The sequence below is a fragment of the Antedon bifida genome, chromosome 3 (assembly GCF_963402885.1).
Source record: "Antedon bifida chromosome 3, ecAntBifi1.1, whole genome shotgun sequence".
Lineage (NCBI taxonomy): Eukaryota > Metazoa > Echinodermata > Crinoidea > Comatulida > Antedonidae > Antedon > Antedon bifida.
Window position 1 is genome coordinate 32,021,186 of NC_136228.1, and position 15,197 is coordinate 32,036,382.

General features: G+C 31.6%; 2 protein-coding genes across 3 annotated transcripts in view; one reads left to right on the forward strand and one right to left on the reverse strand.

Annotated features, from left to right (window-relative positions):
- The first annotated feature begins 1,620 nt into the window (after positions 1-1,620).
- The window catches only part of LOC144837558 (serine/threonine-protein kinase 10-like), a 28,720-nt gene continuing 15,143 nt past the window's right edge, over positions 1,621-15,197 (forward strand). For both annotated transcript variants that reach the window (XM_078692730.1, XM_078692731.1), the window contains exons 1-6: positions 1,621-2,262; positions 7,765-7,929; positions 8,398-8,596; positions 8,895-8,967; positions 10,119-10,313; positions 14,893-14,974. In XM_078692730.1, the coding sequence (XP_078548856.1) occupies positions 2,107-2,262; positions 7,765-7,929; positions 8,398-8,596; positions 8,895-8,967; positions 10,119-10,313; positions 14,893-14,974 (870 nt within the window). In that variant the 5' untranslated portion in view covers positions 1,621-2,106. The remainder of the gene's footprint in view (positions 2,263-7,764; positions 7,930-8,397; positions 8,597-8,894; positions 8,968-10,118; positions 10,314-14,892; positions 14,975-15,197) is intronic.
- The window catches only part of LOC144837571 (zinc finger CCHC domain-containing protein 24-like), a 100,887-nt gene continuing 100,424 nt past the window's right edge, over positions 14,735-15,197 (reverse strand). The window contains exon 4 of the transcript XR_013611528.1: positions 14,735-14,757. The gene's annotated coding sequence lies outside the window, so the exon portion shown is untranslated. The remainder of the gene's footprint in view (positions 14,758-15,197) is intronic.

The following is a 15,197-nucleotide window of genomic DNA, read 5'->3' on the forward strand; positions in this document are numbered from 1 at the left end:
AATAATTATGTATTTTATACAACTCAACAGTATTCTATTGATATTATAATGATGTTATGCTTATTACTAATAATATTGATATTATTTTAAAATTATTTGATCAGCTTTAGATCATAATTTGATTTTGAATAATAATGATGTTAATCTTACATTCATTTTTAATAAATGATAGGTTAGTACCTACCATACATTTATAATTTAATTTGATACAAACAGAATACTTTGTTTGTAATTTGAATTATTTTTTAATGTAAAACAGGGTAAACAGGGTAGACAATAGTATTGAATTTAAATGTTAATTACAGTTTGTTTATACAGTCAACTCTCCCAGACATGCTTGGGATGGCCTAATATTAGTGGTGCCAGAAATTCTGGTAAAAAAAGGATTTGGAACATTTTATAGACCTTAATAAAAGTCTAGTTTTGGGAAAGTTTCCCATTTTCAGAGAGTCCTGTATTGGGAGAGTTGACTGTATATTATGTAAAAGTATTTTATTTGTTTTTTATTCTTCATTATTTTAGTGACATTTTTGTGCTATATTAAACTAAATGCCAAATCTTAGATAATGTACATTTTGATAATAATTATGTATATAATGGTGCTGGTACACTTAAACGGTTTTTAAGTTGAGAAATATTGTGTATCAAAAATGTATTGTGGTTTAATTATTATTAATTAATAATAATTCTTTCTTTTAAGCCCAAAATGTTAAACTTTCAAGCTCTCGTACGTGTGCTTAATGTACATACGCAAAGACTGTATGTAGGTAACAGTATTTCTTTTCTTTTTATTTGTTAACAATTCAACAATACAGCCATGTAAATTGTTTCTTTTGAACTTTCAATTTTATGTTATCGTGGGGAAGGGGGTTGGGTGCGATTACTGTTGGGGAGGGGGAAAGGTATGACTAAAATTCAAATCTGGAAATAATACTAAATCTTTGAATGTCTATATTCTCATTGTTATATATACATAAACAATTAAATACCTGAATATGAGAAGGGCCAAAGTCCTTCATTGTAAAGGTATTAGTTTTATTTAGGGCGGATTTTGAGGTATTGGGATAAAAGAAAATGACTGAAGAGGTTTGGGATGAGAGCATAGTCTACTGTTGCTGAATATATCTGAGTATTATTTGATGTGCATCAAACTCAAAACCAGTGCATTTGTGACTTGTTTGTTTAAGTTCAATAAAAAAAACATTCAAAAATATCTTCAATGTTGTCTTTTTTAACAATTGCTGAAACTTTACAGAAAAAAAAACAAAATATCCAAATAAATAGGCAATACAAATATGATATACTTGAATGCAAACAATCTAGAAGCCTATTTGATCTTTTCTGCATTCGGATAATTTTCCATATCTCTTCTAATAATTATTATCGGTGTATACACGAGATAAGAATGGTTTCATAATACAGTTTTATTATATTATTCTTTTTCTTTCATACTCTCTCATACACCGCGCCTTTGATCACTTACTGCTGGAATTGGCGCATTACAAATTCGTATTATTATATTATAACAATTTTATTTATTGTAAAAAAGTAGTCTGCTGCCACCATTTTTAGCCGAGATGGTGACGTAATCAGGTGTGGTGCGTAAACTGCGGAACAAAATGGACACCTGACCTGCTTGTGTGTTGACGGATGATATTGTAGAAGGGTCACAAAACACTGTCAGATTGTGTACCTGTTGAGAAATTGATTTAGATTCTGTTATTGCCTTTAATGAGTTATATCTGTATGTTTGTTTATGAAAAACAGTCTTTATTCTTTTGCGCTAGTGTACGTCTAAATCGGAAGCGAGACGGAGCGCGGTGTGACTGCTGACACAAAACCAACGACGAAAGAGGAAGCGACGAAATTCCCTGCCTGTCGTGTGTGGAGGTAGGCCTAGGGAAGAGAAACATTGGCTTAGCTTAGCCTACCTGAAATTGAGAAAACAGACGACCCGTATTGTCTATTTATACGAACTATGTTTGTTAAAAATATACATAGGCATATACTGTGATAAATATGTCAACAAATCTCCTTTTGTTGTTTGTGTTCTGAAAAGTAACCTGACAAATTTGACAAACAGGAGTGGAACATTTTGAATCCAAAATGTCATTCTTTAGTAGGGGTATTAAGAATTTATTGTTTGGTGATGGAAAATCAAAGAAACCTCAATATGCTCACTTAACACGTGAAAAGGACCCAGAAGCGGAGTGGGAACTTGTGGGTGAATTAGGAGATGGTGCTTTTGGCAAAGTTTACAAGGTAAGAATATTTTAGAAAAAAAGAAAAGAATGCATTTTTTTACAATAAGGAAATAAAGTATAAAGCGATTGACAGTTGTACTGTAACAACCGACACTTAACGACTTTTTCAGCTTTTTTTTCTTTTGGTTGCCGCAAACCTGACGTTTCTTTCTCGTACAGTAATAATAAAAAGTATAGTGGGCCGCCAAGGACAAATTGTTACGTATCATTATAGAGGAAGGTGTAATGACAATTTAATGTGAACTCATCTAACCAAATTGCTGCCTTAAATAATATTTAACAAAAATATATATTTAATATTCAATGTATATAAGGTTTGGCGTACACCATGTGTGAAGAAAATAAAGTATGGTTGAGAAGAAACCTGTTGAGAATGGCTTGACATTTCAGTTGTTAAAACCTATCTCCAGAAAATGTTATATCATAATATTACCTAAACATACTTATTTCCCTAACATACTTATTTCCCTTTTGGAATCACATGGTACAAGTTTAAAAATAACTTTGCCATGTATTGTAAACCTTTAAAAAAAATGTAATATTAATATTGAATTCAGTGTGTATTATACTACTATAATACCTATTGTAGGCTACCTTTATCTAGCTTGGCTATTATAAGATTTTAGGTAAGAGTCAAGTACCAGTAGTACTGTGTAGTTAAAGGAAATTGACAGTGATTTTAGAATTGAATAGGCTTAAATCTGTCATTGTTAAGACTTAGCTATTTTTGCAGGTTTTGTATAGTATAGAAAATAGCCTTGAATTCTATTGGAAGTGAATTCCAGTTATTAGTACCTTTTGTATGAAAATAGAAAGGATATGACTTTTCTGTCGTCTTTTCTGGATTAATTTACGTAACATAGTACTGTAGTACAGTCAACCCTCCCAATATGAATTCCAGAAACTCTCCGAAAAACAGACTTTTCAAAGTCCAAAGGATCCTAAATTATTGTTATTATTATACTGTTAATTAATAGGCCATTAATAAATATTTCTACTAGGTCTTTAAGCTTTGTCTACATTATCAAACTAGTTTGACAAAAAAAGTGTGATGTGCCCAAATATGGTAGTGATATGCCCAGATACGGTAGTGATATGACATCATCATGTCCATATGGGCACATCACATTTTTGTCACATAAAGTTTGATAGTAGTAGACAGAGATTTAGAACTATAGCAAAAAATGTTGTATGGTAGGTTTTTTATAGAATATTCTATTTTACCAGTAGCTTTATGAATAGGTTGTGAATTTTTATGGTATAACTATAATAAATACAGGATTTTTATATGATTTTTACAGTACAATATCACAGTGAATTGAAGTTTCTCTATATCCTGTCAAACAATCATACACTGTTATTCTGTAATGAATCCCATGTTCCTCTCTGGCTCCAGGGAAGAATTAAACCCAATTTGTAGACATTTGAACACTGCTATTCTCCATGTAAATTTAGATGGGATTTGGCAAGTAAAGCATTCTTTAGAAATTACTTGTCACATTTTTCGTTATATGGTTCCGTCAGAGGAGATCACTTCACACTTAAATATTTATGAGACAATACATGCATTGATACTTTAAATGGAACAGGAATAATTACGTGTGAGTAATAATAGGTGATTACAATACTAGCATACTACTACCCTTATTTCTAATTCAAATTGTGAATAGGAATGTTACTGTAGTATATTGACCTGTGATGTATGTATTTAAAAAAATGGAGTTCGGTATAGTAGCTTGGTTCAAATCCGGTCAGATGTTAAGCTCTGTTTACACTATCAAACTAGTTTGACAAAAGAGTATGATGTGCCTAACATTAACAAGTGTGGTAGTGGTATGACATCATCATGTCCATATATGGGAACATCATATTGTTTTCTCACATAAAGCTTGATAGTGTAGACAGAGCTTTAGAATTTTTTCTCATGACAATTGGAAAAATTTACCTTTAACTGACAGTGCCTTAAATAAACTACATTTTTCTATTGACTTTGATTTCCTATACTTGCAACATCATTCAGATGATGGACAAAGAAATCCTGAAAGATTGAATCACGAAGGCCATTAATATTTACTAGTTTATTAGTAGCATAGAAAGAAAGAAAGAAAGAAAGAAAGCAATGTAATGTAATGTCTATAGGTACAATACAGTATATATTTTTATACCTCCATGCTATGACTTAGCTCACACAATACAATACTGTACCTGGATAAACCAACATTGGCCATGTAGTTTCCAGTACTGTATATAGTAGTGCACTGTCTAGTGTTATTAACAAAAATATTCTTTGTATAGGATAATATTTTTTTTATATTCCGAGAAATTTGGTTTCACAGTGTCAATAGAGACTGTAGATTACCGTACCTGTAGAGAATCCTGTACTTTACTTTATTAATTACAGTAAGTTACTGTAGTGTGATTGGATTATTTTTTTTTTTAATTTGAATTGATTGATTTAGTGCTACAGTATATAAATATTTTGTGTTAAAATATTATGACATGTACTTTTTCTACCAAGTTCAAGCTATAATTATAAATACGCTGCAAGGTACTATGTAGCACTGCAACCACCTTGCAGCGGATACAATAGCTTGAACTTGGTAGAAAAAGTACATGTCAAATATTTTAACAAAAAATATTTAGAATTTTAAAATTTGTTTAAATCAATTTCCTAATTCCACATTTAAATAAATTATAATTTATACAGTAAAATACTGAAAACTATATTTAATGTAATATTGTTCAGGTCATAAAACAAAATCAATTACACCGGTGATAATAGAGACTGGTACAATGGTTCTGTGTGAATAGAGAAAAACAATCGTAAAATGGATTAAATCTCGCGATGAAACACCCTGTGGTTAATAATACAATGGTGATTCATTCAGCTAACATGTAAAAAATACATAGAAGCTGGAATGTTGTTTGCGGTCATTGGTCTATGTGTACAATGACCACTGGATGGACACTTACTGTAGACTATAGGCACAAAAATTTAAAATATCGATGCAAGCAACAAGTTGTGACATTTTTTAGGATAATTTAAGTATGCTGAATATGAAAATGGCTGATGCCAAAAATATTATTTGACCGAGAACTTAGTTTGAGGGCGTTTTTCAAAATGGCCACCTTGGCACTTGTATCTCGGTAACCATTTATTGTAGAGACCTAATTTTGATCTCAAATTGTTGGTAATATACATGTTTCTATTAGTTGTAATGCAAAAGTTTCTCTAAAAATGTAACTGTACATTTTCTTATCTTCTTGTGGCATGCACCACCTTTATTCAATTTCATTCAACATTAGAATATCAATAGTAATCCTTTCTTGCTAATTTGTGAACAACAAATGATTTGTCATTATCACAAATAATTACTACTTTCAAAATGTATAATTTTAACATTTATTCAAGCTCTTTAAAAGTACCAGCAAAATATATCTGTTAATATTTTGATGAGTGTACTACTACTACTACCACCAGTACAATATACTTTTGGTACACTTAATTTTTATTGAGAAGTGAGAAGAAATTGTTAGCTTTCTTAGTATTTTGCTACTGTACACGTATAGTAGTATCCAGCAGTGTATATTATTTACAAACTTGAGCTTTTCATACCTTTAACACAGTTCATTAGACAAATCCAAATACAACAGTATTCACATTACAATCACTAAACTATTTGACCTTTTCGTCATTTGTAACCTTTGACCGAAGCAGCAAAATGAACATCTTTAATTTATATTATTAATATTTTTTAAATAATCTGTTGTCCTGAATATTTGTTATCTTTGACACTACAGTACACCGGCTTCCTGCGACCCATATACTATATAGCTCTGTTTACACGCACTAAAGTTAACTTACCTATGCGCACTTAGCTGATTTGGATCATATCCGAGTTGCATCCGGTATAATGTAATTGACCGTGTGATCAGTAATTAACCCCATACTGTACCTTCGTGTCATTAACCCTATATAATGTATCCAATATTACCAAGGAAGAGTTAGTGTCGCCCAAAAGCTTTGCAATCTCTTTCTGGCTGTTTTACTTATATCGTTTTGATTTATTTATTTTTTTTTTTATTTGTATCTCCATTGAGTTATAGCCACAAATACAGATTTTCTCAGTAATTTCTAAATCTCAATATTCTAAATCAAATTTATTCAAATAAACATTATCATGCTCATTCATTTCTTGTCAATATTTATTAATTACGCTAATTCTATTTAAATTTATACAAAGCCATAGTGTTATCAGCTGCTCAATGAATGCTTGCAAATATGCATACATACATAATGTTACCAGTGCAGCTGAGATACAATAATATAATAAATAAGAAAACCTCGAGTAAAATCAATAACATTAACACAAACTAACGTCAACATACGCGCCATAAAGACTACAGACTAAATATTGTATCTAAACCAAAATTTAGTCTTTGCCTTTTTCTATACTATAGCACTAACTACTGTAGCATTGCTGTTCGTAGATTCTATTGTTTCAGTGGTTGAATCATAATATCATTATGTCAACCTTTAATACTATAGCATCTCATGGGTGGGCCATCTAAATTCTACCCAGCTATATTCCACCCATCTAAATGTTTATATTCAGAATTTATCTTAAACAGAATATATTTATAAGCCATCCAAGTGTCCTACTCCTGTCAATACTACTGTATCCCAGTTACTGTATGTAGCTAAAGAAGTCAAGGGATGTGTGTTAGAAAGCTAGGGTGCATCAAAAACATATAAACAGTACTTTCAGGTTATTTTAGATGGGTGCCGTGTTAGAATTATGCTGGTTGGAAGTCTTTAAAGGGTGCCTCCACCCATCCTAGCCTAGCACAATTACTGTACTATGTATTCTCACTTTAAAGCTGTCTACACTATCAAACTTTATGTGACAAAAAATGTGATGTGCCAATATATGGACATGATGTCATATCACTACCATATTTGGGCATATCACTACCATATTTGGGCACATCACACATTTTTTGTCAAACTAGTTTGATAGTGTAGACAGAGCTTTACTCTGAAGCACTCTTATGTATTGCATACAGAATAACTATGCTTATCTAAAATGTGTACAGTGGACAGTTGTCTATGTCAACAAATTTAATTTTCCCAGTGTAAATAATATCACATTATTAGTTAATGAAACAAGATATAATATTTATCTTTGGTATGTTAAATATGTTGTTGAAATTGGACTTTATACCAGAGGCATGCATATTGTTTACATGTAAACAAATAATCAAATATGATCACTGGGTGTAACCCACATAGATTAGGACTTCCTCTGTGATTTAAACCGTAGATAAAACAATAATCGGTGTGGAGGACAGACTGACTTTTTTACAACAATTGAAATGAAGTTTATGTAAATATAGGTGTGGATAGTATTATAACATGATTATCAGTAATTAATTTGTGACAAACTAATTTGATTTTAAATTGTCAAATTTTAATTTTCTAAATTTTTTTTCTCATTAGGCAACAAATAAAGTGACTGGTAAAACAGCTGCAGCAAAGGTGATAGATTTAGCCAAAGAAGAAGATTTAGATGAATTTATGGTTGAAATAGACATTCTGACGGCGTGTAAACATGAAAATGTTGTAGAATTGTTAGAAACGTATTTATATAACAATAAATTATGGGTAAGTATACATTACTGTATGTTCGTTATACTGACAAAATAAAATGGATGTTGTAGAGTCCAGTGGTGCTCAAAACCATTGTTATAAATCAACATAGGTTCAAGGCTTCCCTTGATAATAGTTCTGGCGGTACAGTAGTGGAGCTGTAGCTTGGTGGTTAATGTACTTGCCTTCCAATCTCAAGGTCCAGGGTTCAATCCTGACTTAGTGCCATGGTTGTAACTCACAACTATTTCGTTTATAAGCACGATAAATTATAAATAAATAGTTTATCCATCCTGTAATTGGCGAGTTTGTGCTCACTGTTGGATGCGTATGAAATGTATAAAAAAAAACAAAGAATAAGAATTTAAAGCTAGAGGTCCAGTGTACACTTCTGACTTGTGTGGACTTAAATAGCATAACATGGTGTATAGAGATATCCGGAGTTTCTATAATAAAAATTCTATTGTTATTTTCCAATATCAGATGTTACTAGAATGCTGCGAAGGAGGTGCTTTGGACGACATCATGCTGGAGTTGGAGAAGCCTCTGACAGAACCCCAGATTAGAGATATATGCAAAAGCGTGCTGGAGGGGTTAACGTATTTGCACGATAATAAAATTATACATCGAGATTTAAAGGCTGGCAATATACTTTTAACAATGGATGGAAAGGTCAAGTTAGGTCAGTAGAAAAATTTGATTTATTTAAATTTATTGATTATTTTGAAAAAGAAAACTGACTGACTACTTACGACTATATTGCGATTGACCGAGATAAGATATTGAAGAAATTATAAAGATAGAAATAGAATAAATTTGATATGAGAATGAATGATTTATGGAGTTTGTTTATGTGATTAGAAGAAGAAAGCACTTTGCCGGCTGTCAACTCATACTTATTTTTGTAATAAAGTATATTTCACCATACAGTCTTAATATTATAATTGATTTTTATTATCTAATGGTTATTTTCATTTCAGCCGATTTCGGTGTTTCTGCAAAGAATACAAAGACAAAACAGAAACGGGACACTTTTATAGGCACGCCATACTGGTAAGTGTTGTCAAGTTAAAGACATCGTTAGATTTAATAGATATAATGGTATCTACAAAGGTGTGAAGCTCTGTCTACACTATCAAATTGATGTGCCCAAATATGGTAGTGATATACCCAAATATGGTAGTGGTATTACATCATCATCATTGCCATATGACATTTTTTTTGTCACATAAACTTTGATAGTGTAGACAGAGCTTAAAAAAGATATACAGATTTCATTTTAGACCTGCTAGTAGAGCTAGTAAGCTATTCAACCTCAAATTATTGTGTGAATGATTTGGATATAATATTATATTGTTGATTTATTGCACACATGCAACTATCTCTAGCCTGACATATTTTCATCATGAGCTTTTATACAAAGACACACACCATACTATCTATGGCCATTGCAGAGTTCCTGGTATAATGTTTGATTGTCTGCTTTTGAGCGTTTGATTTTTCTTATAAATTCACCCAATCTTGCAAACTATACAGTACAAGTCTGTACAGTGTCTCTGGTACTCAAAATACTATCTATTGTTGCATAACAATACTGATTATATCAGTGCTATGTATAGAGTACACACTGTTTAGGATACATTAAAAAATAAGAATTTGTTTGAACCTTGACATTGTGGTTATAATCCAAAAGGAAATAGATTTGTATTTTATTAAATTATAATGCTGTCAACTTCATTAAAACCAAGAAAAATACATAGGTTGTCTTTATAATAGCAAGGCAATCTAATCTTGGATAAGGACTATAAATCGTAGTCCAAATGTATACATCTAGCTCATGTGCACAAGAACCTAGTACATCTTTTGAGATGAGTAGGGTTACCCCGGTGTACTAGTACACACACAGCCACTGATCATAACTGGGCCCTCTGGGAGACCAGTCTTTGAGGTCGCCCAGTATAAATAAATAATAACATATAGGATGCTGAGCTCTGTGGCTGCAAAACGATCAGTTCCAAGTCCCTTACAGACGCCGTGCGCCATAGAAAATATGTACATAGTACAGTACTGTGGTATTTGTTGCAGCCAGACATAAGATCAATGGACTGTTACTGGCAAGGCAAGCTCAGTGTCCTGTTGTTAGATTGCCTTGGTAAATTGTCAATCAATCAATTGAATATGTTTACAATTTATTTTTATTCTAGGATGGCACCAGAGGTTATAATGTGTGAGACATTTAAAGACAACCCGTATGATTACAAGTCAGACATCTGGTCGTTAGGTATCACTTTGATTGAGCTTGCTCAGATGGAACCTCCATTCCATGATCTTCACCCGATGAGAGTTCTTGTCAAAATACCAAGAGCTGATCCACCAACACTACTTGCACCCTCTCGATGGTAAGTTTATCTTTTGATTATTAAAATATTATGCATTATTTTGGACTTTTTGAGATGGAACCAATATTCTATCACAGTTCTCATCAAAATGAACAAAAAACCCTCTCAATGGCTAATCCAGCAACACTACTTGCACCTTCTTGATCGTAAGTTTGTCAAGTTTTGTCTAGCTGATCCAGCAACACTACTTGCACCCTCTGTATGGTAAGTTTGTCAAGTTTTGTCTATCTGATCCGACAACACAACTTGCTTCCTCTCAATGGCTGACTTAGCAACAATACTTACACCCTTTTGGTGGTAAGTGCTTGTACAGCTTGTCCAACAACACTACTCATATCTGCTTAGATCACTCTGTGCCAGAAAAGTAGTATAATGTCGTCTCAGCCACACCTGATGTACTCACTTAATTAATTTATATACTACTAGCGTTTATCTCCATAGCAACAAAGGCATGACTTAAAAAATAGCAATACATTACAAACATTAATAACAGTGCAGTGATGATTGACCTTTTTTAACATGGCTGATTACAAAATATATTTTCAGAAAATTAAAAATAAATAAACCATAACAAATAAAAACCTAAACAACCAATTTATTGTAATCAAATATAAGAGGATTAATGAATATTAAATATGTATTATAAGTTTCTATGACATTGCAATAAGTACAGTATCTTTAATTATTATATACCTGGACAATTTTAATCCAACGTTACCAAAGTAACCACATAATTTCTTTCTACTTATTTGACCTGCGGATAAATCTATTAATACTTTCAGTTGTAGTTCTCTCCAATTTAGAATTCAAAATGGTTTAATAATTGTTTCAACCACTGCTTCAGTGCTAGACATTTAAAAAACTAAATAAAATAAATACAGTTTCTTAATACGTTTTTTTGTATGAACTGTTTACCTTACATACATTGTTAAATAGATTTTTTGTGAAAGTTTACGAGACGTATGAAAAACACATTTTTCACAACTAAGGAAATTAAACATTTGTTGTACTGTAATTTGCATATTAAGTCTACATAAATTGTCAAATAGTTGCACTACAACAAACATATTTGTTTGTGAAAGTTTACGAGAAGTATAGAAAACACATTTTTCACAACTAAGGAAATTAAACATTTTATTGTAATTTGCATATTAAGTCGTCTGCATGTGTGTAGAGCAACCACCTGCATGTTAATTACCCAATACTTAACTGTTAATAAATAGCACCTTTTTTTAAACCACTCTAAATGACATCCTGTGCAATAGGAAACAGCCACGACCGTGGCCACGCTGACAACGAAAGTGATCACTAATAATAAAAATTATCGAATAAGAAACCTCATGAATATTCATGAAGGATATGATGAGGTAAAAGGAATTCCTTTTAATACTATTTTACAAAATGCTTATCAAGTGTGCTGACCAGTTGAAGTAAAACTTCTTTAAAGTGTACAAGAAGTAGGTGATTTGTTACACAGGACTTGAATCATATGGTTATATGTAAGATCTTATTAAAGTTTCCACACAGTAGCACCTATCATCAACATGTCACAGGTTTTAGGCTTGTTGCCTCACAGAAGAGGATGTTATGTAATTAATGAGCGGTATGTATTTTGTCACTTTTAATTTGCATTTTGCAAGTGTGATTGTACCACATGGTATTTTGTACTTTCTTACACCTATTGAATGGACCTGGAAGGTTTTAAAATATATTGAAATATGCAAAAACTGAAACAGTAATTGGAATTATAATAACTCATAGATGTAAATGTACTTGTGCTGGGTGTAGGTTGGCGGCAACCCCTACCTTCATAGTGTTCCACCCACCCTAAAGCTTATTTTAAGTCTACCACCCAGTCTAGTTTCAACATAGCATCTACCAAAAAACATCTGACCTAAAATGACTGTAAACTTTGTTTTCGCACTTACCCTTAAGTTTTTGACACTATACTTCAATACCTTGATTTCTGACACACTTGTAATCTTTAATAACCCACAAGTTATTACTGCGATTATGAATTTGTAATTTTATTCAGGTTAATACAAAAATATACTGTTGCATTTGAAATAAAAAATAATATATACTATAAATATTAAGCAATATCGGTATTATAATAAACACTTACAATTGTTCATGCAACTAAATTTGAAGGTGAGACACAAGTACTGCATAGAGTTCAATAGTATTAATACTTTTGCTATATCGTCCTACACTGTGGTATATTTCTTTCCTGTTACAATGGTAAAATACTTATTGAAATAGAAGTCTATTGTTTGCATTGGCTATTAATATTAATAATGTCATAATTAAAGTTTATTGCCATCATTCATATCCTATCATAACATATTTGGTCACATTCTCTCATACAATAATTTCCCATGTTTTTTTCAACCAGTTTATACTTTAATTTCAAATGTGTCTACATGTACTACAGTATGTGGTTTGACTGAGAGTAATAGGATTACTGTAGGCAATGCGACAACCATAGACTTGTACCACTTGTACTTTTTAAACTCTTTTAATATAAACCAGAAAATAATATAAATAAGAAACAGAACTGTTCACATGCGGACCTATACACACGCTTGCTCTTAAACTTACAGAGTGGTGAACACAAGTGAGACCGCAATGTCTAACAACGATTAGCGTTTAATGATGATGAATATAAACTAAACAATGCTTTTAAATGTTTTATTTAGTTTGTAGAAACCAGATTGTTCGTATTTCTTGTCTGGATATTTAGGACTGTTTCTTTTCTCCACAGGATATGTTCTGACACGGCATATTAACATTAATAGAACACTTTTATGACATTAGGAAACAGTAAAAGGAAGAGAAACAATAAAAAAATTCTTTTATTATTTAGCAAATAGACACAATCAATCCGGGTATTTCCCAGCTTTGTATATAATCTTTCTGATAATAACATGTTTAAATATATACATATTCTAATGTTTATTGTTTACGAAGTTATTAACAGATAGCGGAATATACACCATTAAGCGATTTTGTTTTTACACATTTGTGCTAAAAATAAATGTCATTCTCATTATATTATTACATTAGTCTATGTATCAGTAAGGTTTCTCAATACATAATGCATTTACCATCTGCGCTCCTTAACATTTCTTATTTATTCAGTAGAAATGATGTGTGGATTTGATCTTTTTTCAGCAATGTCATTTCATTTTGAAATTCACACTTTCAGTTTAGAAGGAAATCGGTTGTAAGAATTATGAATCTTTAATTCAGTAAATATTTTTTTAAATAATTGAATTAACATAGTATGATAAGACACTGATTCCAAACTTATATATATTATAATATTATTATCCAGTGATGAAGGGCTAGTGTTGCCTGAAAGCTCTGCTAATTTGTCTGACTGTTTTGCTTTATCATTTTGATTTTAGCTTTTTGCCTATTTTATTTTGTATCTCCATTGAGATCCAGCCACTGATACCCACAGAAATCTCATTTTTTCAGTAATTTGCCTTTGGATTTATAATATAATTATTTGAATAATTAAAGTCTATTTCGTGCCTAGCTTACCTGGATAAACCGACAATAGCCCTTTCTCCTCGAAGAGCGAGATATACCTCGAAAAGTAGAAATTTTCATTGAACACCCCTCTCCACAAGTGGTATAGTCCATGAACTATGCCTCAGGTGGGAGCCTCCCCACAAACCACCATCATCATTTCTTTATAATATAATTATTTGAATAATTAGAATATATTTGTTTACTATGAACTGTTGAAAATGAAAGATTGAATTATTCTACTGTATTAAAATGCTCGCCCCCCCCCCCCTCCTTCACATTCATCCACATAACAGATAACATTAAAGTTTACCTATATTGTGTACAATATACAGTAAAAACTAAGCAAAATATCTAAAAAGGGTGATGTATTGGCCTATAATTTTCACTGCAATGTATATTGATTTTTGTTTTCAATCCAAATACTACGAGGCCAGATATGACGTAAAGAAACCTTTATACGTCGGAGGAAATGAACACAAAGGGACTGAAAGAGAACATTTTAAAGCAGAATTTATGTATATTATGTAACAAATGGTTGCTAGGCAACAGTAAAAGTAAACTTGTCAAGAAATGGTACACTGTAACAGTATTTTGTTCATTTTGTATTAGGATAATATTTTCAATTTCTTCTTTATATTTTTGATTTAAAAACTAACATGATTTCAATTATAAGGAGTACGGTAGGCTCCTACAATAAGAACAATGACAACACTCATTAAAGTAATATATGTAAATATAAAAACTACACTATCAAACTAGTATGCTGGGCCCAAATATGGTAGTGATATGCCCAATATGGTAGTGATATGCCCAATTATGGTAGTGATATGACATCATGTTTATATATGGGCACATTTTTTTGTCACATAAAGTTTGATAGTGTAGACAGAGCTTTATTAAAATACTGTATGAATGTAAACATTGTCTCACACAATGTCATACTTTATTTCTTTGATAGCTCAAGACCATTCAGGGGTGAATCCAGGATTTTGTAAATGCATGAGCAATAACATATCATTTTTGTCCTTCATTTGTTTAGGTCTAGTGGCTTCAGTAAATTCATCGCAGAATGCCTGCAGAAGAAGCCAGAGATGAGACCAACAGCGCCAGAGCTATTAAAGGTAATAAATGTCAGATTTCTAGACCTTGAGGATGTATAGTAAAAACATAAACATTTACAATGTGCATTCACTTCTATGATTAATAATATTCATAAAAGCATGTGTCTTAATCATAATTTATATACAGCATTTCATTGTGAAATAAATATTGGTTAAGGGTGACATTGTGTTTGGCGTCAAACAAGGTTATAATACAGCTACAGTTTATCTTTGCTGTCAATGT